A 26409-nucleotide genomic window follows, 5' to 3' on the forward strand; every position below is an offset into this window, starting at 1 on the left:
ATTCTCTGAGGTCTAGTAATGTTTTGTATTCTTTAAATTAGCTCAATCTGTCTTTATGATTTAGAGGATAAAAACTTTATAGAAGTCTTTACTTGAATTTTTTTGATATCCTGTTTATTCAATGTTCTTCTGGGGACACCACATTCTGGAGTAGGGGGGGCACTAAAAATAATATATATAAGTACCAGAACTGCAGAATATTAAAAGCAACAACAGCACAACTAGGAACTCCCCTAATATCATGTGCACCAGTGATGGGCAGGTGTTAAAACTAAACTGACTGACAGCTACACAGAATAAAACTGCGAAGTCTATGCATTTATTATAAAATAAAATTTCTAAGTTGTTCCAAACATGTTTAGAAATTTAAGTTATAAAGAAGCCAATTATATTAAGTGCAATCATACATTATAAAATTATCACCTGGTTTTTATTAATCAAATATGTTATCCTAAAAGTCAAATGTAGTGGCTGGAGAGAGGGCTCCACAGTTAAGAGCACTGGCTGCTCTTCCAGAGGACCTGGTTCAATTCTTAGTACCCACAAGGCAGCTCACTCACACCTGTGACTCCAGTTCCCAGACTTCTGACACCCTCACACAGATATACATGTAGACAAAACACCAATGAACATAAAAATAAGAATAAAAATACATTACATATTAAAAAATAAGTCCAGAATAGAAATTCATTTATGTGATTCTAATAGATGACATATTTGTATAATTGTTTATATGATTTTCTGCACATTTAAGAAGCATAATCATTAAGTCATCTGTAAAATAATTCTATAAAATTTTACTTCAAAGTCTAACATATCAGACAATCAGAGCTCTCCTATTGCTGTCAAAAGCTGTTTCATCTAACACTCTATTTTAATTGAAAGACTTAGGAAGAAATCCTTAGCAAGGTCTCTTCATAGAATTTAACATTTAGTGCTCCACAACAAGCAGCAATTTTGGATGTCAGGAATGATGATGCTCCAGAGGCTGTTTCCCATCACAAAGCACAGTAGACACTGAGGAGTGTTTTGATAGCTCACACACCACTGGAGCCATCTCCCCACTGTTCAGCCTCCACAGTGGTGAGCTCTCTATTTCTGACATTGCTATCAAATGACATTTCAGATGCATTAATCTTTAACAGCTGACCTTTAATTCTGATAAGCAATAATTTATATGTAAGGTACATTTACTGAAAGATTAGAAACTTACTAAAATGATATTTTTATAGAATACAAAGATTAAGAAGTTCTTTGAAATTCAAATGTTAGCATCTATAAAGACTTTTGAAATCTTCATACTTTAGATACCACGGAGCATGTAGTTCTAAAACCCAGGTTTCCAGATACCTTATCCAATAGAATTTAAGGCAATTCTAAAGAGGTTACTGGGATTTCTATAATAAGGATTATGAAAACATGTATAATATATATATATTATATCAACAACTGTGCAAATTAAAGGAAAATACACAGATCCAATTGCTGATGCCTAACAAGGTTAGGAAACAGCGCGTTCATTAGCCCTCACCCCATCAAACAGGTCGCTAGAACTAAACCATCTTACCTTCTCACCTCTGGTCTTCGAATCTTCTTTTTCTTTCTTCCTTGCAGCTGCCACAAATTCATTAAACAATGCTTCTCTATCTTTCATCTTTTCAATTGCTTTGAATCTTGAATCTTTAGCATGTTTGGCAGCAAATTCACTAAAAGTAGCTCTGTAAGAAAATGGCCAGCATGCTAACTTTAGCTATTTGTCTCTAAAACAAGCATAAGAGGAGCACACATTTTCCTAGCAAGAATGTGTGTGACAAGCCGGGCGGCGGTGGCGCACGCCTTTAATCCCAGCACTCGGGAGGCAGAGGCAGGCGGATCTCTGTGAGTTTGAGGCCGGGCTGGATGACAGCCTCCAAAACAATACAGAGGGAAAAAAAAAAAAAAAAAAAAAAAAAGAATGTGTGCGACATAGGTGTAGGTCCCAAATCTGAACACTGACACATGGGAAAGAAAGGATAGCGGTACTGACTGAAAATATGGTTTAGTGGTTGTACGCCACCAGCCAAGATTAGGAGATGTAATATATTACTTTTTAATAAAGGCACAACAGGATGGAGAATGTCTGCATCCTATACCTACTGAGGGTATAGCCAAGACTTTCTTCAAACATAATGGGATGGAGTTTCTCTGACCAACTCTTCCTCGACTGAGCAAAATACACTGGGCAACTGATTTAAAGCAGATGAAAACAGGTAAATTAATAATGAGGTACCTGAAAGGAGAGAATTCATGAGGTACTTTCCAAGGTGCAGAGCTAGGTCACAAGCCTATCACACGGTGGCTACAAGAGTTTGGGCACTAATAGAGCAGAGGAAGAAGTCCTAGAGACCGGATTCCCCAGAAAACCCACTAAGGGCTAATTCCCAATGGGGCCTCAAACACAACCTACCTACTGAAAAGCATGACACAATCATTTTCTATACTATGTCATCACAGCTAAGAGCGGAAAAAGCAGCTGGGTGTGGCAGCACACGCCTTTAATTCCAGCATGTGGGAGGCAGCAGGTGGATCTCTGAGTTGGAAATCAGCCTGGTCTACACAGCAAGTTCTAGGAGAGCCAGGGCTGTTACACAGAGATCTTGCCTCAGAAAAAGAAAAAAAAAAAAAAAGTAAGAAAGCAGAGCTCAAGAGAGGACTCAGCAGTTAGAGCACATACCAGTCTTGCAGAGGGCCTGAGTGTGGTTTCTAACAGCTACTTCAGATAGCTCATAACTACCTGTAATTCCACTTTCAGGGTATGGCCTCTGCTGGTCAGTGCACTTATACACTCACACAGACACATACACACATAATTTTTTTTTAAAAAGTACAGATAAGCCGGGCGTTGGTGGCGCACGCCTTTAATCCCAGCACTCGGGAGGCAGAGGCAGGCGGATCTCTGTGAGTTCGAGGCCAGCCTGGTCTACAAAGTGAGTTCCAGGACAGCCTCCAAAGCTACAGAGAAACCCTGTCTCGAAAAACCAAAAAAAAAAAAAAAAAAAAAAAAAAAGGTACAGATAAGAGATTCAAATATGCTGCAAATACTATCATGCAAGTTCATAAAAGATTTACAAGGGAGATAATTCCATTTGCAGAAATCTTCCCTAGTAAATCATAAGGTCAAGCCTCCAGGGAACAAGCCAGTAATTTCACTGTCTGTTTAGTAAATGGAAGATATGACTCTAGAGTTTCTAAATATCCAGAATGCTAAATATTAAAAAATATCACAATACATACAAAGAATTATGCATGTAACTTCAGGGAAAACAAACCTTAGATATCCGGATATTATTCTAAGAAATAATGTTTTCAAGCTATTATAACTACACTAGACAATTAAATAAAAATAAATTCAAACACCTGAAAATGATCTTAATGAACAAATAAGAAATTTCAACAGACTGACTTCACACTCACACAGATTGACCTGCTTCTGCCTCCAAAGTTCTGGGATTAAATCCATGCACATCCAGAAAAATATTTACAAAAAATTAAAATCATTAAGATTAACTGAGTGTGTTTAACATTATAATGACATACTAACTAGAAAAGTCATTTGTGTAAAAGTCAGTTCAGTAACAATTACCTAATCAAATCAGAGAAATGATTAGGGGTGGGAACCAGGAACAGAACACTAACACTAGAGCAGGCAAAAGAGCAGCAAGTACATGAGGGTACAAAATCACTAGCCAAGATTCCCCAAATTTGATTAAAAATACCCACTTATAATTCTAAAAGTATCCACCAATGCCCAGAAGATCAACTACAAAGACAAGGGCTCCAGGCTAATGATCCTAGGTGTTTTGAAGAGATAAAGAGACAGTTCCTACAATTCATGAGGTTCATTTGGGGCTGCCCACATTTCTTGGTCCTAACAGAAAGGTGCGACCGTTTCTTTGTTCTGTTCCTTTAAAAAAAAATGCTGGCCAGAACTGAAATGTGTTTTTACTGGTACTTGGGCTTCCTTAGTCTAAATGCATTCCCATCTAACCTGTCTGACCTCTGAACCTGCTTGCTCAAATGGCATGGGTCTTTTCATCCTCTTCTCCATTCTCCTCCTCCAGGCAGCTGCTGAGATTTAAAGCTTGCCTAGCCTGGGATGTTTGAAACAAAACAACCTCCAATAAAACTACCCTCAAACTTCAAAAAAGGTAAAAAGGCAGTTTTTCCATGAATAGAAAGCATTCTTTATAAAACTTATACAAAGAGATTTACCCCTATAATAAAACAATCTCATATTTAAAGGAAAAATAAGGTTTATTTATTCCTTTAAAAATCATGTCAATACAAAACTAAAATACACTACCTTCTATGTTAAAACAGCAATGAAGTCACAATGAAGCTACGAGACATTCCTCCTATCTATACTATTCTGAGCAATAGTGGATTGAATAAAACTCTTGTCACCACCACCTGTGTTACTGTCCTTATCCACAAAACTTAATTACCTAAATTATTCTGTTGCACATACACATATGACTTCAGGGAGAAAATGCACAACACTACTATGTGACTGTAGTAAAACACATACCTTGGGTTAAACTTTGCTTCTTCCATCATTTTTTTGAAATCTTCCTTGGCTTGCATTATTTTGTTTTTCTTTTCCCTGCGTTCTTCCTCTGCTCTGGTCTTGACATACTGATCAAACACCTATCACAAAAAATATACCAATTGATAACACAGTCTTTCTAGGAGAAAATTACAAAGTCTCCACCCAAACTGTAATAGGAATCATATACTAAGTATAGATTAATTACAGTAGATTTACCTTCAGCAAGTCTCACTTTAAAGCTTCACCAAAATAGTACACAAGTCTATAACTCTCCATTTAGCATTTCAAGACAAAAGAGAAACAAAGAAAAGTCCTATATTTTTTTTAAAAAGTCCTATGTTTTGGAATTTTCTCCCAATGGTATATATAGTATGTATTTCAAACAGAGACATACAAGCTAAACCATAGTCCTCTGGAACTCATTCTAGAAAAGGCAGCAGCAGAGTCCCTGATTTCATTCTTTATCACTACCTAAATCTATTCTACACCATTTTCCCCTACTTAGTAATGTACAACCAAGATGACTTAACTGAAATGTAAATGTCTGGGTCTATAAAGCTTTGTTTGAACAGTCACACTCATTGCTTTTACATATTGTCCATGATGCTTCAACACTAACAAGTTCAGAGTTGCAGCTGGATCATAAAACCCCACATATTATTCGACCCTTAAGAGTCAGCTGATCCCTGTTCTAAAGGGTTAAACAGGTGTCTATCTTGAGGCAACATGATTTCTGAATGAAGCATGCCAGACAAAGTGTCAGTGAGGCACAGCTCTCTCTGAATTATGGGGCTGGGGTTGAGTCCACCTCAATTAACCCAATCTAAATAATCCCTCACAGGCATGCCCAGAGACTTGTCTTCCTGGGTGATTCTAGATTCTGTCAAATTGACAATATGTTTTAAAAAGATTTATTTATTTACTTATTATGCATACATTTTGCCTCCATGTCAGAAGAGGGCACCAGATCTCATTACAGATGGTTGTGACCACCATGTGGTTGCTGGGAATTGAACTCAGGACCTCTGGAAGAGCAGCCAGTGCTCTTAATCACTGAGCCATCTCTCCAGCTCCAAACTGGCAATATTAACCATAACCAGTGCATCTCTGTAGAAGTCTCACATCATGGGGGCCCACCCAGAGGTCAAGCTGCTTTGGTGCTTCACTCTTCACTATGAGGCAAGAGTTAGGTTTAGGAGTCTGTCAAGAAACAAAGTTCAAAAGGAAAGGGGAAAAAAAGCAATTTATGAAACTAACTATAAAAAGAAACCTTAGAAACTGGTAAGGGAACAAGTAAAATTTGAACTTAAAAAGTTGGCTGACAATGGTGAGGAAAAAATACATTAAAAAATTACAGGAAAAGACCAGGAATTTAAGGATGAGGGCTGGGGATTTAGTTCAGTGACAGAGCAGCTGCCTGACGCACGGAAGGCCAGGGCTTCAATACCCAATACCACAAAAGAAAGGGGAAGGAAAAGGGTGCAATGGACAGATTGGGGATGAACCCAGAACCCAGAGCCCAGAAAAGTAAATTCTCTGCTCCAAAACAAAACAAACTTGGAGAACTTGTGGATGGGAAGCTCATGTACCAAACAGAGAACCTAGTACTTTCATTTTGCTAAACATGCAATGTCAAATTTCCTTCTGAACACTTTATCTCTATACCCACAATTTACTCAAGCTTTCAGCCCTCTTCTTTTTGCAGCAGGTGGTTATTAATAGAGACTCACAGCAGGTCAAAGTCTAGAGAAAGAGTACCTCTAGAGTACTCAGTCCTAAAGGAGACATCTGTATCTCACTCCTCCCCACACGGCACATGGAACACTATGGAAGAGGGAGTGGACTACTGTTAAAGCAGATGTTGAGGAGGCTATGGCTGCCTGAAAAAGACCTGTGTTAAGACCAACCCGGTGCAAAGTCCAGCAGGGAAGAGAAGAAGAACTACAGGAGTTCCATAAACATGAAGACCTTAGCAATTAAAGACTGCTGAGTAGAAAGACCATTGGGTTGCCTGTGATCCAGTGCCTGACCTATACCCACACAAAGGATTGCACTGGACTGGCCTCAGTGGGCTATGAGAAGAGGACACCGCGATAGGGAGTCGTAGCAGGGGAGGGTCTGGGAGGAGCTGGGAGTTGAGATGATCATAATACATCGCGTACATGTATGGAAATCTCAGATAATAACAATAGCAACAATAACACTAATGGAAGAGAATTTCCCAGAACTGAAAGACAGCAATTTCCATATTGCACAATGTAATAATCTACTCAAACATCTCTCACTGGAACATCAGATCACAAAGGATTAAGAGAGAATCTACTTACTTATAGGGCCTAGGGGAAACCAACAAAATAATAGGTAACACTACAGCTTTAAAAATATCTGAATATCAAAAGCAAAGCAAAATCCTTAAGAAATAATACTTAGCCAGCTATACAATGCCAAAGCAAGGTCCCAACAAGGCTTCCTCAAACATGTAAAACTCAGCAAGTGATCCACACCCTGGCCCCTGTTCTTTGTAAGCTAAAAAAGGGATGAAAGCAGCAAAAATAAGTGTAACAAAACCAGTATCTGACTGGGGACTATGGAGGTAGAGGGACCACAATTCTGAAAGCAGCCCAGACTACATGGGAAGATCCTATTTTAAATGTAAGCACCATGGATGAACTCAATAGCAGAACACTTGCTCAGCACATACAACGCCTTGGGCTTCATCCACAGTACTACCCCAACCAAAACCAAACAAAAACCTCCTGATGGAGCCAATAGCTGACATCCCCCCAATTCTACCAGGAGGAAGGAGACCTTCCAGATAGACAATGGTGAGAGTTGTCATTACTGAAGATGACAACCATAAAGCAGGTGAATTCAGAAAGCTGTGGGAAAATGTCTCACTCCAGCATCAGAATGTCTATAATTGCACATCAGCATGTCTACATGAGATAAACAGAAAATGTTTCCTAAAATGCCTCTCTCCATGCCAGTCTATACGCAGCAACCATACAACACAGTACTGAAACTTCTAGATTACCTTACCCTGCCAGAGACAGACAACACTCCTTAAGTCATAGGAAAGCCTCCCTTCTCCTACTACCTTCCCAATCACACAAATATTAGATGATATTACAGGTAACGTCTGTCCTTGAAGCAGGAACATAAACTTAAGCCTCTGTATCTCTCATCTTGAGTGTCAGGATTACCACAACAGCCTCTATGAACTTTTTTTTAGGTATTAGAAAGAATTGTGTATCTCCTCCTTTAAGATCGTCCTGACCAATGTTATGACTTACTGAGATGCACGTCATAGAAAATAAGGGTTTCCTTATGAGTACAAATCTCTTCATTCCTTTCATGCTTTCCAATACACTGGTTCAATGTCCTCTATTTTAAGCCATCATTTTCTTTTAATGTCAACTCATGAATGTAACAGTTACAATGAGTGTGAATGGGTTTTAAAAGTAACTCCTAGCTAAGTTCCTTTATAAACAAAGCAAAAATATATTAGAAAAGGACTATACTATACTACTTGGTCTTTAAGGTAGTTTCTGGGGTGCTGGTAACATTTCTTGATCTTGGTAACTTACATGCATACACGTTCATCTTGTAAATATTCACACATCATTTTTGCTTTTCTATGGGTATCTTTTTCTTCATAAAATAAGTTTATGGGACTGAAGGGATGGCTACACCAATAAAGCACAAGCATGAATACCTGATTTCAGACTCCCAGCACCCACAGAAAAGCCACAAACAATGGTGCACATCTGTATCTCAGCACTTGTGGGAGGGAGGGGGCTGACACAAAAGGATCCATAAAATCTTCTGGCCAGGCAGTCTCGAGAAACCAGTAAGCTCCAAGTTCAATGAGAGACTGCCAAAACTAAGGTAGACAGTGAGGAAGACTCCCAACATTGACTGCTAATCTCCACTTGCACACCCATGCACTCTAGCAAGCACAGCACACCTACAAAAATATGTACAAGTTTACTAAAACATGAGACTATCAATATGGCCTAGATGCACAATCCTAAATAATCATGCTGGTAAAGTGATCGTAACAGTCAATCTTCTAAAATTCTGAATTACATACATTAAAATAACAACTCATCCAAATGTTAGTAATTATCTACACCAGAGCCTAAAATCCTGCACAGAAAGTCTGTTCTGTGAAAGCACTATTTTACAATTTGTCACAACATATAATAAACATTTCTGCTGGGCGTTGGAGGCGCACGCCTTTAATCCCAGCACTCAAGAGGCAGAGGCAGGAGGATCTCTGTGAGTTAGGGGCCAGCCTGGTCTACAGAGCGAGTTCTAGGACAGCCTCCAAAACAATATAGAGAAACCCTGTCTCGAAAAACAAAACAAATAAACATTTCTAACCCTGTAGGATACCTTTCATGCAAAACAAGATTAAAGACAAACCATAAGCTAAAACATGTGTTTAGAACTGAAGGATGCAATTTTAGATTAAGACATTAAACTGAAATTGTTTAAGTCAAAGCACAAACTCGGACAGGAAATTATGATGAGCAAATGTTTAATAAGCAGCTATTTGCTTTATTCTTTATTCACACACAAATAAAAGCGATGACTTTAGATATATACTTATACTTGAATACCAAATATGAATTTTTCTTTCCTGTCACTACACTATAGTTTTAAGATAATTTTCTTAGAAGGCATAATCTCTACACAGAGACTGTCTGAAACAGTATTCTCAACAGTGCAACTCTAGAAAGGAGCTCAAACTCTGCCAACTTGGGACACTTCTGAAGTTGAAGAACTTAAGTTCTAAAATAGTTTCACTCAAACAGAAATTTTAACACTTAGCAACATAAAAACGTGTCACAAAATGTTAAGTCTTCTAGAGTATTTATAATAGGCACTGATCCAGACACCATAAAGAGCAAGGAACAAAACTGCTGCTCTTACAGAACTTACATACGGCAGGAGAGGGAAACACATGATAATTTATTTTCATTTATCTATTCGTATGTATATATGTGTGTCTATCTGTGTAGTATGTGCATGAGCATGTATACCACAGCAAATGTATGGAGGTCATAGAACAACCTGCGGGAACTGGATCTCTTCTTCTACCATGCGGGTTTGCAGACCAAACTCAGGTCAGTGTTATTCAAAACTCCACAAAGGCAAAGAAGGAATGTTAATACAGACTGACCAGGCAAAAGGCCTAACAAGCACCAATCATACTGACTTATTCAAGGACTGTTGGTTTGGCTATAATACACACAAGAGAAGAACTTCAGGAAGTATATAAGAATGACCACATGTAAAACATTCCATGTCAAAAGTCTGTTTTCCCAGATGTACTAGACAATTTTAAGAATAGCAACCCAATCTATTTCCCTTAAACCTTAAATTACTCTTTTGTGTAGAAAAACATGACGATAAAAGAAACAGAATAACATAAAAGAAAGTGGGCTACTGAAGAAAAAAAACAATGAGACTACAAGGTAAGAGTCGATCTAAGTGGCTTAAATTAGGGCATTATTAGGGAAAATTATGAGTAAGAGGCTAGGCTAGAGTTACAGAATGTTGTGGAGGCAGATTTACTGAATAGAAACAGGGAAAGTAAAAATTCAAGTCCATGGCTATAATCCCAGCACTTAGAAAGTAGGAACAGCAAGAGCATGGCCATTCATGTTTTAGACTGTCTAAAAACAAATCAAAACAAAACAAAAGGCCAAGGCTAACTCAGATTTTGATGGAACTATTGTATGAGGTGAGAATGTGAGCACATGTGAATAGTACAAAACAGTTTAAAGCAAATACCTCAAAACAAAACAAAATAGCTACAAAGCTTATAACGCAGATGCAAATAAACTTGGAAAGCTACATGTTCTATTATAAGTATCAAAGCACAGACACTACAAATAATTCTCTCTTCATTAACGTTCACAAGTAGGTCTGCATGCAAAATAACTACAGAGAATTATTCCAACCATTACACTATAAATATTTAAAATGAATAACACTGTTACCAAAAGAAACTTCCCAATGCAAGTATACTATGAAGAGGTGACTTAAATACTCACCATTTTACAGAGGCCACTGTCTGGATAGTTCAGGTAATTTAATATTTATATAAATTACAAGTATGCAACTACCATGAGGTGATACTCCCTGAATCATCATGGGAATGACAATTAGCAACAAGGTGACTTCATAGTAGTCTAGTTCAGCAGAAACCTTGAAGAGACCATCATTTCCCTATACTTATGAGATAAGCACTTTAACACATACTTAAATGATGGCATGGAACATGCATGAGTACAAACACACCAAGTGCTACACCTCCCACTATTTAAACAGGCAAGTTGGCACACTGGCTAAAAAGGAAATGAACAGTGGTCTTGTCTGTTAGAAATGACAGATGGGTGCTTTTTTTGTTTTGTTGATTTCTTTCTCTTTCTTTCTTTCTTTCTTTTTTTTTGAGACAGGGTTCTCTGTGTAACAGCCCTTGCTGTCCTGGAACTTGCTTTGTAGACCAGGCTGACCTCGAACTCTGAGAGATCTGCCTGCCTCTGCCTCCCAAGTGCTGTGTTTTTCTTTTTTTTAAACTGCATTTTGCTATTTTCTACTCTAAATCTGCATCATTTGCACCACAGACATAACTTCATTAAGTATGAGGCACAAGGATAACATGCTCATATGAAAAAATGTAGCAAAAAAAAATCTTGTTTCTGAAGTGGAAAATCCTCCACACTGACCCATACCGACAAAGGCTACAATGCAAAGGTGTGTTTGAAGTACTGTTAAGAAAGAAACAAGCCGGGCATTGGTGGCGCATGCCTTTAATCCCAGCACTCGGGAGGCAGAGGCAGGCGGATCTCTGTGAGTTCGAGGCCAGCCTGGTCTACAGAGCGAGTTCCAGGACAGCCTCCAAAGCCACAGAGAAACCCTGTCTCGAAAAACCAAAAAAAAAGAAAGAAAGAAACAAACAAATGGCAGCTTACACAGTACATTGTTGCCAAGTGCACTGGTATATGCTGTAGCTCCAGCACAAGAGAGCAGCGGCAGAAACTGCAAGGCCAGTCAGTCTGAAGACTTACTAAATTTCATTTAAATAAGTTTCCACTATTATATTTCCTTTTACCTGTTTTCTTTCTTTAGGATTGAGAAGCAAGTACCGAGGGTCAAACACTATCTTATGCAACTCCTTCTCCCACGTTGAAAAAGCAGACACCTTTAAAATAAAAAGAAAGCATTGCCTCATAATTAAGATACTCTAATACCAGAAAGGTCATAATTTTGCTTGAAATCTACAGGGTATCTGTTTATAAAGGGGACATTAAAACCATAGTGAAGTTTCCATCACTAATAATAAATGATAAGCAGTGGGAGGCTAGCTACAGCAAATTTCTACATTAATTGGCTCTGACCATTTCTTTGTTATAAAGAAATAACACACACTTTATTGCTCATTAAAATAACCACTACTGTGTGACATTTTAAACTTAGTACATTAGAAAGGCCTTGAAGATTTGCATTTCGAATTCATACACTTAACTGCAATCTTATAAGCAATATTGTGATTTAAAATAGAATAGTTTACTTATTCATACAAACACATTTGTGAATACAACTAAAGTTTCTTTCTCATTTAAGCTTCAACATCATAAAGTATGAGTTCTTTCACGAAAAGCCACTCTGAAGATACTAGAAGAATCATATATACCTTACCTATCCGAAGTAGTCTGCAATTCTGTAATGCTAATACTCATAAATGTTACCAAAACTATATCACCCCACAAATGTTAAATGCTATTTTTACTTAAGGACAGTAGAATGCCACTTAGTTTAGCATGATATAAGCCAAGGAAAAGGCCACTTCAAAATATGTACAGTAATTTAACAGGTTCCCTTATCCTTCCCACCCCTATTTAATGAGCACTAACCTTAGATTTGACCTTTTAGCAAGACATATTTATATTACTTATATAAAACAGAAATATCTCCCCCAAAGATTGTTTTCTGACCCCTCTTTCTAGCAGCATGTCCTTGAACTGCTTCATTCGAGCCTCCAGAGGGACAATGGCCCTTTCTCGGGCAGCTTTAATTTCAGCTTCCATGGCAGCTTCTTTCTCTGAATCAATGTCTTTATTATCATCTCTCCTATAAAAAAATAAGTCATAAGGTGATATTAACACAAATCTTACTAAGTTCTCAAAATTGGGAATTTAAGGCACTACTAAGCAGCATATTGACAAATCATCCTGAGATCTCAAATAAATTAAATGACATAACTTTCATTCTAATAAGAAAACGACAATGCATTTCTAATGTTACAATGGCTATTCTGGTTAAAAAAATTAATGTACTGTCTCTCTCACTCCAGTTGATATATAAGGTGAACTAAAAAGAAGCTTTTCAGACATTGCTTGCAAAACTATGTTAGAATTAAATAGAACAGAATATATTTTTAGTTCTTGATACAGTATAGAAAAAGTATTCCCCCAAATATTTTATTATAAATTCATAAAATACTTCTAACATCTATTAAAAATGATAGTTTTTTTGATAAAAAGTCTTAATTTCAAATAATCTAACTTGGCCAAGCGTATGTCTGAAATAAACACCTTACCTACCCGACATTTTTATTACTCACTTTCAGGGTGTCAAGCTGAAATTTAAGTTGAAGGGCAGGTCGCAGAGAGCAACAAGGGCACAGGAGTAGTTAGGTGGGAGGGAGCAGTAGGAAATAGAATGGTTCACCAATGGTTTAACTTCTTGTTTATACAAAAATGCAATTCAGGGCTAAGGTCAGGTCTATTACTTGTGTGTACACAAGGAGACTGTAAACATGAAATCAATTTACCTCTCAAAAACATATGCACTATGAAAAGGCCAATATTTGTATAACTAATCCAAAAACTTAAACCAATGTACTCAAATGTAATTGAACAAATCTTCCTTCTTAAATATGATCTGCTAAGTATATAAGACTAATAAAATTTGTTTATATTCCCCACACAAGTTACTGCAAATTCAAAAGCATGCTGCAGAAGGTCCAAATATGCTACCGAAAGCTACAAAGACTAACTAATAACGACATTTGGGGAATTAAGGAATGCCTCAAAAGAAATAGAAAACAATCCATGACCTACAGGAACATGATAGTCTGTGACCTAAGACATGTACAAAATAAACAGGTAAAGCAATTTGCCAAACAATGTACCTTCTTACTTTACTGAAGAACTATTTAAATAGTTAAAGAGTTCAAAGACAGCAAAGAAATATAACAAAAACAACCTTTATAGAATTACACTAAATGTCACAATATAAACTATCACTATCTATCTCAATAAAATAAGTAAAAGGAAAACTAAGCCAGGAAAAACAGGCTTTTAGCTTTGTACCTAAATAGAGAAGCTCGGGCAATCCACATAAAGGACTTCTTTGACATTCTCCTGATAAAAGCAGTTAAAAACCTTACAGAGATGTCTATAAGAACAAACAATTAAAAAACAACCTAAAAGTTTAACATCACAGAAATATCTGAAATTATGTTACATAAACAGAATAACTATACAATAATCTCAACAAATGTCTTATTCTACAGTTTTTAAAAAGAACATAAAATTAGGTAACTACAACTAGTAAAAGTACATTTGATTAAGGAATAAAAAGGTCAATTGTCAAAAAGAGAATAGCTGCCTCAGTTGCAGATTATGGTAATTCTTTTGAATAACACCTTAATGTAACATTGTTGCCAATAAACAAACACTTATTTAAAAGGAACCATTCTTTTACAGGATTTATTCTACTCATCTCACCACAAAAGGGCTACAGTCAACCTGTCTTTTATCAACCAGGACTATTATCGACTATTACCTCTAACGACCTCAAACTTTCTTACTTGCTGCAAAATAATAATCCCATTTACAGACAACCTCCACTCCACTTTCACTCCCACCCCAAAAAGTGACATCACATTTTGCCACACCAATACTACAAAGCTTTACCAAGGTCTCTCACAGTATTTTCTAACTAATGAGTACCTTCCCCAACAGGGAATCATGACCAGGCTCTAGGAACTTGCAAGTCATAAGCTAAGTACATTTAAGGAGAGGACGTCCATTTTCATAACATCCCTTGAATGGCGTTTGTGTAGGTTGAAATAAGAGAGAAATTTTATTTTTTAATAACATCTGGAACTATTAAAGTCTGTAGAAAATTAATCAACGAATTCCACAATGCCAGCTAGCTTCATAATATCTGTTTGTATAATCAAGTACTCTAACAACAAAAGGACACCATCTCTACATTACAAAACAAAAGCTAATTAAAAATATCAGGCCCAAGAAGGCAATTTTATCTATTTTCTAGTCATACAAACACTACACATTACTCTCCAATCACAAACTGATAACCTCATCAACTGTATACTGTAAATTTACCTGGATGTGCATAAACCATGTATCACTTACTTCCGTTTTTTTGCTTTGATAGGCTCATCTTCATTCATTTCTTCCATTAAGTCTTGTTCTTCTTTAACTGCAACATAAAAATTAGTTAAGACTGAATAAACATAAGCAGGCAACTACTGAATTTTCAGCCACTGGTTCTTCTGCCAATGACCATCAGAACATGCACTTTAATGCATGAAAAAGCTGCCATTTACACTCATTTCACTCACTTGCACTCATTGAGAACTGCCACTTTTGGATGGACAGCATTGTTGGAGCCGGGTGTCCTAGCAAAGAAATTACAAACACTGTTACCAACAATTGTATGCACACATTCACAAGCTTCAAGAAAAAAAAGCACCCTTTTTATCAAACACTAAGCCAAGTTATGAAAATTCTACACTTTTATTTACCTCTCTTCACAGTGAAGAATTCATTTACTTTAATGTTTCCTGCCTGGCCCTTAACTTTAAAATGTTGATTCAACTTAAAAATGAACTTTACAAATAAATAAAAATCCCAATTTATAATTCATAGAACCTTTTGTAGATGCATACTACCCAATAAAGCTGATTCAAACATAAAGAAAATATTCTGAAAAAAACCCACAAAAAGCAAATTGCATATTTTCTTGGCATCATTCACTACTATGATTGTAAATATCACCATCATGTCTTTAAATTAATATTGCTACAGCTGAAGAGAAAATAGTACTGGAACACCATATAGGCAGTTACACTGATCTGCAAAGCACTTCAGAGCACAAATGCCAAATATATATATAGTCCATGTAATGTTCTTGACCACTTTAAAGACCTTATCATGGATTTGTTACATTAGAAGTATTAAATGATTTACTATGTTTCTATGTTATTTATGAATATGAGTTCCATAAAAACAAACTGAAGAAACAAAACATTCTGAATAAACATAAGGACGATTTTCCATTAAGAAATATATAACAAGCCAGGCAGTGGTGGTGCACGTCTTTAATCCCAGAACTTAGGAGGCAGAGGTAGGAGAGCCAGCCTGGTCTACAGAACAAAACCACAACAGCCAGGGTTACATAGAGAGACAAAATGTTATACATAAATGTTTGTACCCAATATTCTGAAATACTATCAGAACAGGAAGTAGATTTTAAAAACTCTAATAAGAGATAAGAATTTCAATATTCGGAAAAGAAGCTATCATTTAGTTTAAATGATTTTTGAGGGGATAACAGGATCTTAGTATGTGTGTAGCCTTGGCTGTGGACCAGACAGGCCTGGGTCTCATAGACCCACCTACCTCTGACTCCCACATTCTGGGATTAAAGGTGTATGCCACCAAATCCCACAAGATAAATTTTTTATATTTTTATAAAATTTTAATAAAAATATTCTGCATAGTTTGATTACTACAAAAATATCACTAGTAACTTAAAGAGGTGAAGGCTAAGTAGTGTCTCAGTGGCATTAATAAACACTAAGTCAACAGCAACAGTCCCAACATCTCAAACTAACTGAAAACCTTAGTAACAAAGTTAACTGTTTTACAGACAGGCGGTTCTCTGTGAGGTCGAGGCCAGCCTGATCTACCGAGGGAGTTCCAGGACAGCCTCCAAAACAATACAGAGAATCCCTGTCTTGAAAAAAAACGAAAACAAAACAACAACAACAAAAAAAAAATTGACTGTTTTGCAAAATAGAACCTTATCTAAATTCTTTACATTTTTCACATTTCTTATTGTATCAAACCAGAATAGCAGTCTATTATTAAAAATTAAATATTCTAAATGACCTTTAGAGTAGAAAAGGGTTAAATTCAGAGGATGAATCCCTAATTTAACACTTACTTAGCTTCTTCATATCTTCCAATCCTTTTTTATGAGGGGGCTCTTGAATAATTTTGTCAACGTCTGCCCTTCCAATCAAATCATCAGGTCGGTCCCACATAGAAAGACGAGTGGTGGGGTTGTAAAAGAAAACCCGCTCATCACCAGTCCAAACAACACACCTAAAGATTAAGATAAAATACCATTTGCCTGTGTTACAATATGCACTTTGACGGTATGCCTTTTAATATTAACTCTAGTCGGCAGGCAAAAGGTCAGGCAAGTAGTAAGAAAAGGAAAGGTCCTAAGTAATAATGGTTTTCATATGGCTTTCAGAACAAGAGAGCTGAGTATAGCTACAGAAACGCAAATCAATTTGTGGTCAGAGTTTAAAATGCTTAGGAACTGAATTCAGCACACCAAATACAACAAAACTAAACTGTAAACTATTTAGAAGTTCAAAGGCAACAAAAACACTATAAAAATCCTATAGCTTAAAAAGCAAACCATAGTACCCAATAATTCTTAGTATTTCTTAATAAACCAAAATTACATATCAAATACAAACATTGTCTAATTAGACTACACTAAAACCGCATAAACCATGACAGGCCATTCATCCTGCTTTTACAATTAGAAAACTCAAGCAATAACAAAACACAAGTGTATGAAAGGATTTATAAGTTTAATAATAACAGCTAGGCTTCATGAGATAAAGAAAAACATCTGAAATTAATGAAATGATAGCAATTTTCAGAATAGAAATAGAAATCATTTAAACGATAAACAGGAAATTTATTAACTGATACTGGGGTTGGAGAGATGGCTCAGCAATTAACTGCTCCTCCAGAGGTACCTGGTTCAATTACCAGCAACATATGGCAGTTCACATTGCAACTCCTTTTTCAGTGGATTCATTACCCTCGTCTGGCCTCTCTCAGTAAGTACTACACATCCACAGTGCAGACATATATGAAGGCAAAACATCCATACACATACAATACTTCCAAAGGCTCATATAATGGACAGACAAAAATCTCAATTTGCTGTATGAGGTGTCAACTCAGTAAGACCCATACAAAAATAACCTCAAGAGAACTTGGCCTAGACACAAAAGGGATCTTTAAGGTTCTGGAAAAAGAATTAATTACCAACCAGAACTTCACATCCTGCAGAAACAAAAGAGGCAAGTGTTTTCAGAAGAGAGGCTAAGAGGTTCCAAGCCAAAAGACCAGTCTGACAAAAGTGTTCTTCATGCTGAGAACTCAACAAAACCTGCCTCTTTAGCAATGTAGGAAATGTCAGAAATGGTCAATATAGAAAATCATTTTCTTCCTAAGTTCTTTGAAATTCTACCTGCCTGTTGGCATTTTAATGCACACAACAGTTATGTGTACGATAACTAAGACGCAAGTCAGGGTGTACAGATTTAGAGGGACCTATGTACCCAGCAGTAGGGCTTTTACGTACAAAGTACATTCACTTTAAACAGAGTGTGGAGGTGTTAGATAGAAGTACTATAATTCCTGAAGTAACAACTGATAACAAAGGAGATATCCTCAAAAAGCCAATAAATTAAAATTTAGAATACTAAAGAAAAAAGAAATTAAGAGAATAGAGGAACAAAACATTAGAAAAGACAAACAGTAAACAATTATATCCCAGACTCAACACTATTAAAACTGATACTAAATGTTAAGTTTCAACATTTCAATAAAATGACTGACAGAGTAGATAAAAATATGACATTCTAAGCTGTTTGTATAAAACCATAGTAAATTCTAGCACAGGGACAGGCAATTCCTAGTACAATTCCAGGATGACCAGGGTTACACAGACAAACAGTCTCAAAAAAACAAAAAAGAATAAAAAGAAATACAGAAAAACACAGCTGGGTGTAGTGGCTTCAGCAGCACTCAGGCTGTTGTCTCAAAGCCTGGAACAAATGGCTGGGGGGCCTATTTAAAGTATCAATGCAGACCTGCCACCAGGTTCTCTCTGCACCCCTCAGTCCCCCAGGTGCAGGGTATCTTTCTGGGTTGAGTAGTCAGCTGGAGAAACGCTGATCTCATCGGAAGGCAACACTGACTATTTATGAGTGTCAGATGTTCCTGTCTGTAAAATATGTTTGATAGATAAATAAAAGTTTCAAACAGCACTATGGCAGCAAACTAGAGCCCCCTACAGTTTAAGCCAACAGAACCAGAAGAGTGGACCAGACAACCACGTGGAACCAGAAACAGGTATGGGATCAGGTAGAACTGAAAGATATACCAAATTTAAAAGAAATGCTACAATTGACTGGTGCAACACAAATAAATTAATTAATAAAAGCCATTTGAAGGATCAAAGTGCCCAAAAAAAAACCCTCAGACAGCTCATGAAGCTTCAGAATAAGACTTTCTAAGCTAATATTCTTGATAGAATTAAGATGGTCTTTAATGTTCCTTAGCAACAGAGAGGACAGAAAGGTGATATGTATGTACCGAATGACCCAAAGGGCTGAAACTGACTGGGAATAGGATAAATGGTTGTTGGTGGCTTGTGGTGACAATCCACTTAAGGCAGTGGTTCTCAACCTCCCTTATGCTTTGAACCTTTAATTCCTCATGTTGTAAGTGTCCTCCAACCACAAAATCATTTTCACTGCTACTTCATAACTGTAATTTTGCTACTGTTATGAATAGTAATGTAATGTTTTCTGATGGTCTTAGGCAACTCCCGTGAAAGAGTCATTCAACCCCCAAACGGGTTTGCAACTCCCATGTTGAGAACCTCCAACGTAAGGGATGCATTAGACTGCTGATGTGGGAGATGCAAATGGTAGCCTGGGCAGACTGATGGTGGTGGGGAGACCACAGGCCCAGAATGCTTAAACCCATTACCCACCGCCTTCCTTATAGATCTGTCCTGCTCAAGACATCATACTGGGAAGTCCTCATAAGCCCCTCCCCATTCTCAAGCCATACTCCCCTTTAAAAAAAAGTCACTACATAACTTGGATGGCTAATTGGGCACAGAAAAGAGGGACCCGGACAAAGTTGGGAAGGACTCTTGTGATAGTACAAAGCTTCAAGAACAAACAAGTCACTCTAGTATGTATAGTAATTATGGGTTAAATAAGTGAGAATAGGAGAAAGAAGAGACAATAATGTGGCAGAATTAGAAAGAGAAACACCAAGCCCAAGGAGAAAAGAGTAGGGAGATTACTCCATAATTGGATAAAGGCATAACTTTACAGAATTCTTTAATAATCACATGGTAGGAACCTATGTATACATAAATAATAAAAAGCAGGTTCAAGATTTCACAGTGGTCCAAATACACAACTATAAGCAGTATCAGGACAGGACCAAGAAGGGAAGAAGACATTTGTTTGGTAATTACAGAAAACACTTGCAGCAGCAATTAAATTTTAGGTCTGCACACCCCAATTACAACAAACAAGAATCAAAATATTGAACAGTATTAGAAACACATATCTAACCTATAGTTTTACAATTTTTTTCTTCCTACAGAAGCCATTTAATCAAGTATAATAAAAAAATAAATAAAATGCATCAGTTAAATACATACCATGGAGTACCAGGAATAGGAGTAGTAGCTACTGGCTTTGCCTTCTGGGCAGCCTTTTCTTCTTCAGTCATCTCTTCTTCTTTGGGCTCCTAAGGGAATAGTATATATAATAAATAATACAGACAAAAGAAAAGTAAACTATCATTACAAATAAATACCTCAAATGCAAACTCACCCAAGTCTATTGTAAGAACTGCAAGGGGAGATTCTGAGTAGGAATTTCTAAGAAGTGCTACATCTCTGCCCTACATGAAGAGCAAACTTGCACATCAGTGAAAGCAAGCCACAGCACCTGGCCCCATATCACAGACATGCTAGCCATGTACTCACAGCAGAAATAACTAGAGTAGAAAGAATTAGGATACCTCTTCCTTTAAAATAGTTTCTTCTACAAAATTGTGTAGTACTAAAACATGGCTATTGACATCCTAGAGAATTAAAGAAGCTTCCCAAACCAAAACTCAGTGTTCCTTTAAAGGGACCATTTCACACCAAACAGACAGTAAAGATGGATATGAATACACTCAGCATTCCCCAAACAGTTAAGCTGTACTTCTGACTTTAAGATGAGCCAGTCTGTAAGTCAAGATGCTGGAAATTGGGTTGAGCCTCTGGCTCAAGACCTTTCCTTTCAATGGACCTCAGTTAAGTATAAAAAAGGGGCTGGAGAGATAGCTCAGCTGTTAAGAATGTGTAATGCTCTTCCCAAGGAACTGAGTTCAGTTCCCCGATCAAGCAATTCATAACTGCCTGTTACTACAGCTCCAGGGATCTGGTACCCTTTCTGGCCTCCAAAGGTACCCACATATATATGCAATGAAAACACACACACACTCACTCTCTCTCTCTCTCTCTCTCTCTCTCTCTCTCTCTCTCTCTCTCTCTCTCTCTCTCTCTCTCTCTCTCTCTCTCTCTCAAATAAAATCTTAAAAACAAAAATTACACTAAAAATTAATGAAACTTTCAAAGGAAAAAGTATTAGAATCTCAAAACTTCAGAGGCCAATTTTACAACTACTTTAATACACATCAAATACACGCTGTTCCGTGTAGACACTACCAAGCGACTCAGGTTGGCCCCCAACTCAGCACGCCTTGGCCTTTACCTCCTTTATCTCCTTCAGAGGTTCTTCCTTAGGATCTTCCTCCTCCGTCTCCATTGGCAGTGGTTCTTCAGACGCCTCCTTAATTGGCTCTTTAATCTTCTCATCTAATTTTTCTGTTAAATAACTAAGACGATGTCACTCAACAGTTTTCTGTAATTTTTAAAAGAACTTGCACAGAGTAAGCAGTTGAGATGCTCTACTTCTAAATGTAACCATAAACACAAAATGCCCTTCTTGGTACTGTCTCTAATACAATTAGAAAACTCTTTAACTTGTTGACTCCAAGAGAACATATTCTCAGGTCATGTCTATCACGGGCAGCAACCACCCATAAAATACAGAACTACGCTGAGGAGAAGCAGATCACAACACAGAGCATTATAAACCTGACACATACTAGATGCCAAAGACCTAAATTTTGTTGATGAGTGTTTTCAATCTCCATAAGGACAATATAATTATAAATGCATCATAACTGAAAACAATGTGTAATATATATCCCAACATTTAAAAATTACTTTTTAACTTACAAAGCATAATTCCAAATAACATTCTACTTATTACAGCTCATACTACGTCCTGAGTCACAAAACAACTATACCTTTTTCCTTCAGCTCTTGGGGCTTTTCCCATGTTGATTCTAGTGTTCTATTATTGTAATAGTATGTCTTCCCATCTGCCGTTTTATATTCAGTCCACTCAGAAACTGCTGTTGCTCCAGCTAAAGTAGCAGGTGAAGCTGCAATAGCAACCTGGGGATGTATCATGGGTACTATAGGAGGGGCCATTCCTGGTAACACACCTAAAAAAAGAATAATAAAAAGTTAGATCCAAATATTAATTTATAGTATAAAATAAGCCACAAGCTAAACTCTTCTAATAAATATTAATAAATACTCAGAACAAGAATGGCATATAAAAGGTGTTTAAATATTATTGACTATTTGTTTGGTCTTTTGACAATAAAGCCTAAATTCAGTTGGATGTGGAAATTGGGCCCAAGAACGATCTTAAGAGCAGTCAAAAGTTTAGGCACCCTCTAAGACAATGCCTAAATAACATGATATACTAAGAACAGAATGTACTTTATGTTCTCAAATTCTAAAGAAATAAGAATTCACCGAGTGTAATTCCCAACATAAATTTCCTACTTCTAAAATGCTTAGAAGGATCAGAGTAAGAATTCTTAGTTTTAAAGTAAAATGACTGTTATCCACTCCAAATGATAAATCATGTAGACTATTAGATCATCCTTTTCCTTAAAAAGGCAGAGACATCTATCTATTTTTAAAGGCAAGCCACAATTTTTGTTTTTTTGGGAGGCTAAGTAAGCTGGTATTATTTAAAATATTGTTAAAAATAAGGAAATAAGAATCCAAATGGAAAACAAAATCCTAGAATCTAAGCTCTAGAGTCTTACTTTGGTAACTTTAAAATGCAAAGGTAATGCTATATACAAATATCACACGCACATAATCACTTGCATGCAAGCATAGTCACATCATTTTACACATGGAAATGACATTTTATATTTAACTTAAAAACACACATCAAAACAAAATTAAATGTTATGAATATGAGAATGAAGTTGTTTACACTTATTACATAAATTAAGATATATAAAGTGATCTGACCTCATTTGATTTTGTGAACCACAGAAGCTAATACTACAGGCAACTGGGAAATTAAGTGTTGGCCAAATATGACAACTGTATTTAAACTGCTCATTAAAAAGAAAAAAATTTTAAGCTCCACTCACTAGGGCAATAAAATAAATAAAAGGATAAACAACAACATTCACTACCATGCCAACTTACAGACAAAACAAACTAAGATGGTTTTAAAATTACCGGTCTTGGTGGTAGCGACTGTCTTTACATACGGGCAGCTGACTATTTGCATCATTGCTACACCTGTAAAATGGATAAGCAAGCATTGGTTGGAAAGCTGCCATTGTATGTCGGCTACCACTGGGATTCAGGGAAATAATTTACCACTACAATTTAGAATCTAATTCCAATGAGAAAGACCCAGAATGGAATAAAATAGTAGTCGACATTTTGTGGGAAGTGGTGCCAAATCCAATGACTCTATTTCTAAGCTGTAACATCAATTACCTACCAGCTTTCATATTTGAAGGAGCCTCAAAGTTTAAATTCAACAAATTTAACCCCTTTGTTATACATATATAATAAATTCTCATGTGGGACCTACTCCACCAGACACCAAACCCAGCTGCAGTTAGTTGCTCACAGGCCAGGAACAGGCAATGCACACAACACTGTGCTGACAAGGTATTTTTACTATGCTGATGCTCATTTGAAACTACAGGCTGGGGCTGAAGATTAGGGCACAGCTATACAAAAATGAAAGGAAAAGACAGGGCAGAGGGGAGGGAGGATAAGAAAATAAGGCATAAAATGGCTTCAAATATCCCACTGCAGAGAAGGTGAACACAAAAGCATAGATGGAGAGAGCTGCATTCAACTAGTGTCAAAATATCTGCTTAGTGTCACACATGGGATGGCGTAGAGGCAGGCCAACACTACACTTTGTCCCTTTAACGCTCTCAGTCATTGTCTGCTGGTAACTGCAGACACCTCTACCACACAGGCTGGCTAAAGTAGCACTTGTATGAAGGAACAGATACTACATACAGTTTTGAGAAGAATGAAGCCTCATCATGATGCATTAGAATGATGGCAAAAAAAAAAAAATGAAAAAAGCTGGAAAACTGAGGAAATTCAAAATTGAATGTCAACTTTAAAATGTTTTAAAAGTAAAAGTCTGAAAAACATAGGGGGAAATAATTTTTTACTTTTTTGTACCTGGAAAAAACTCAACTTAGTTTTTGGTACTGCAAATCTAAAAAATTTTAAATACTGTATTAAAAATAAACTGAAGGATGGGAAAAGTCCTAATCCAGAAAGTAAAATTAAAACTCTTGTGTTTTCAAGTAATTTAAACTATACACACGCACGCACACACCAAATTTTGAAGTGTCCTTAATTTCTTTTACCATTTCACATAAAGAATAGTAACACTGAACTTTCTGCTAACTTTAAACCAAAATAAAATCTTGAATTATCAGAGCATGCTGAGTGAAGAAAACTGTATGTATACCTTTATTTCCCTAATGTTGAAACAAAACAAAGGAATATTCACTTCATTAAAGAAGTTACAGGCTATATATTTAAGTTAATATAAATACTGCCATCTACAGGATCACCAAACCTATTAAACCATCACTTCCCTTAGAATACATAAACATATATTCTAAGATATATAGCATATGTATATACTTTATTCCAATTCTATTCTTCTAAACTATCCACCAAAAAAATGTTTCACTATGTAACTTGAAATGAATCAACTATTTTCATATTCAGACAAAATTGCCAATGATAAAAAAAATTAAATGGGGCCAACTCTGGAATTTCTACCTGACTATTGGATGTTTCTTCTCAAGCTAAACAGATAAATGTAAGGCTTTCCCTGAAGATATTACAAGTACATTATAAATACTCACAAAATAACCACATATCTGAAATACTAACCTTTTTTTAAAAGGGGAAGCTTTTGTCCAATTTTCCTACAAATTATGCTGTCCTCAAAATATGCTCTACTGGAAATTAGAAAATTCCACTTAGCATTTTGGATAATTCTGATGTCAGTGACAGTAAATTTCTTAAAATTGCAGGTAAGATTTCAGTTTTAGAAACAGATACATCTAATCCTTATCTGTTAACACCCTCAAATTCTACCTTTTTATCTTTTTATTTCAACTAATTCTTTCACTACTTTCCTTCATCTTGTTTATCTCTTAATCACCCTCATTACAACCAGACAAAGCTATTTCAAAGAATTTGAAGCTGCAAAATGAATAATATACAGATAAATCCTTCTAATTCGGCCAGGCAATGGTAGTGGTACACACCTTTAATCCCAGCACTCAGGAAACAGAGGATCTTTGTGTGAGTTCAAGGACAGCCTGGTCAACAAAGTGAGTTCCAGAGCAGCCAGGGACACACAGAGAAACCCTATCTCAAAAAATAACCCTCCAACTTCACTTTAGCTCAGAGTTTACCTAAAAAAGATAGGATCTAATTGTACATAAAGAAAAATCCAGGGAAGATCAACTACGTGTTTTGGTCATTTTCACTAAACCAACTTGTAGAACTTAAGAAAAGGGTAATGAGAAAAAAAATGAATATTAAATCAGAAATACCTTAGTATCAATAAATATTACTACTACTTTCTATAAGACACCCTCCAAAGAATTTTGCTATCTTGGACAGCTGGAGTACAGCTCAGAAGTACAGCATTTGCCTAGCATCCATAAATCCCTAAATTCAATTCCTAGTACATGTATACGTGTACACACACACACACACACACACACACACACACACGTTTCCCTCCAGTTAAGCTATAAAATGTCACTAGTAGCTGCCATTTATTGTCTTTTATTGCAAAATTTCACAAGTATCATCTTGATTTTGTAGTCACCACTACCTATTCTAAATTTTTAGAAAGTGAAGTATGAAAATGAAGAGTGTGACAAACTTCTGCTTTCCAGAAAAGTTTTGCTAGTATGCACCCTCTGCCTTTTCTCTACTCCAAGAACATTAGAACAAAGCAAACATCCTTTCAGAAGACAATGGTCTTTCAAAATATTTTTATAGCATCATCATGCTACCTCTCAGTCTGTTCCTACAAATAAACAGCTCAGCACTTTCACACTCAAAACCGAGAACTGGCCTTCCACTGTCCTTGACCATAAAGGAGACCACCATTTCAGGGTTTAAGAGTAGATAAGTGAACTCTAGGCTAGGATAGGCTCCAAAGAAAGACACTATCTCTCAGTACATTTTTAAAAACAAAA

At 36.5% G+C, this 26409-nt stretch overlaps 1 protein-coding gene and 1 non-coding gene across 2 annotated transcripts in view; one reads left to right on the forward strand and one right to left on the reverse strand.

Annotated features, from left to right (window-relative positions):
• Tcerg1 (transcription elongation regulator 1) overlaps positions 1–26409 on the reverse strand; it is a 51357-nt gene that overhangs the window by 10510 nt on the left and 14438 nt on the right. The window contains 12 exon segments of the mRNA XM_021226636.2: positions 1568–1718; positions 4568–4686; positions 11715–11804; positions 12598–12733; positions 13978–14028; positions 15049–15115; positions 15258–15314; positions 16865–17025; positions 20420–20508; positions 21525–21637; positions 22126–22326; positions 23375–23437. Coding sequence (XP_021082295.1) covers positions 1568–1718; positions 4568–4686; positions 11715–11804; positions 12598–12733; positions 13978–14028; positions 15049–15115; positions 15258–15314; positions 16865–17025; positions 20420–20508; positions 21525–21637; positions 22126–22326; positions 23375–23437 — 1298 coding nt within the window.
• Positions 19610–19677, forward strand: LOC121139050. The gene has a single exon (XR_005875905.1). It is a non-coding gene; the product is annotated as a small nucleolar RNA SNORD104 (small nucleolar RNA).

This window comes from Mesocricetus auratus, unplaced genomic scaffold (genome assembly GCF_017639785.1).
Source record: "Mesocricetus auratus isolate SY011 unplaced genomic scaffold, BCM_Maur_2.0 Super-Scaffold_6730, whole genome shotgun sequence".
Lineage (NCBI taxonomy): Eukaryota > Metazoa > Chordata > Mammalia > Rodentia > Cricetidae > Mesocricetus > Mesocricetus auratus.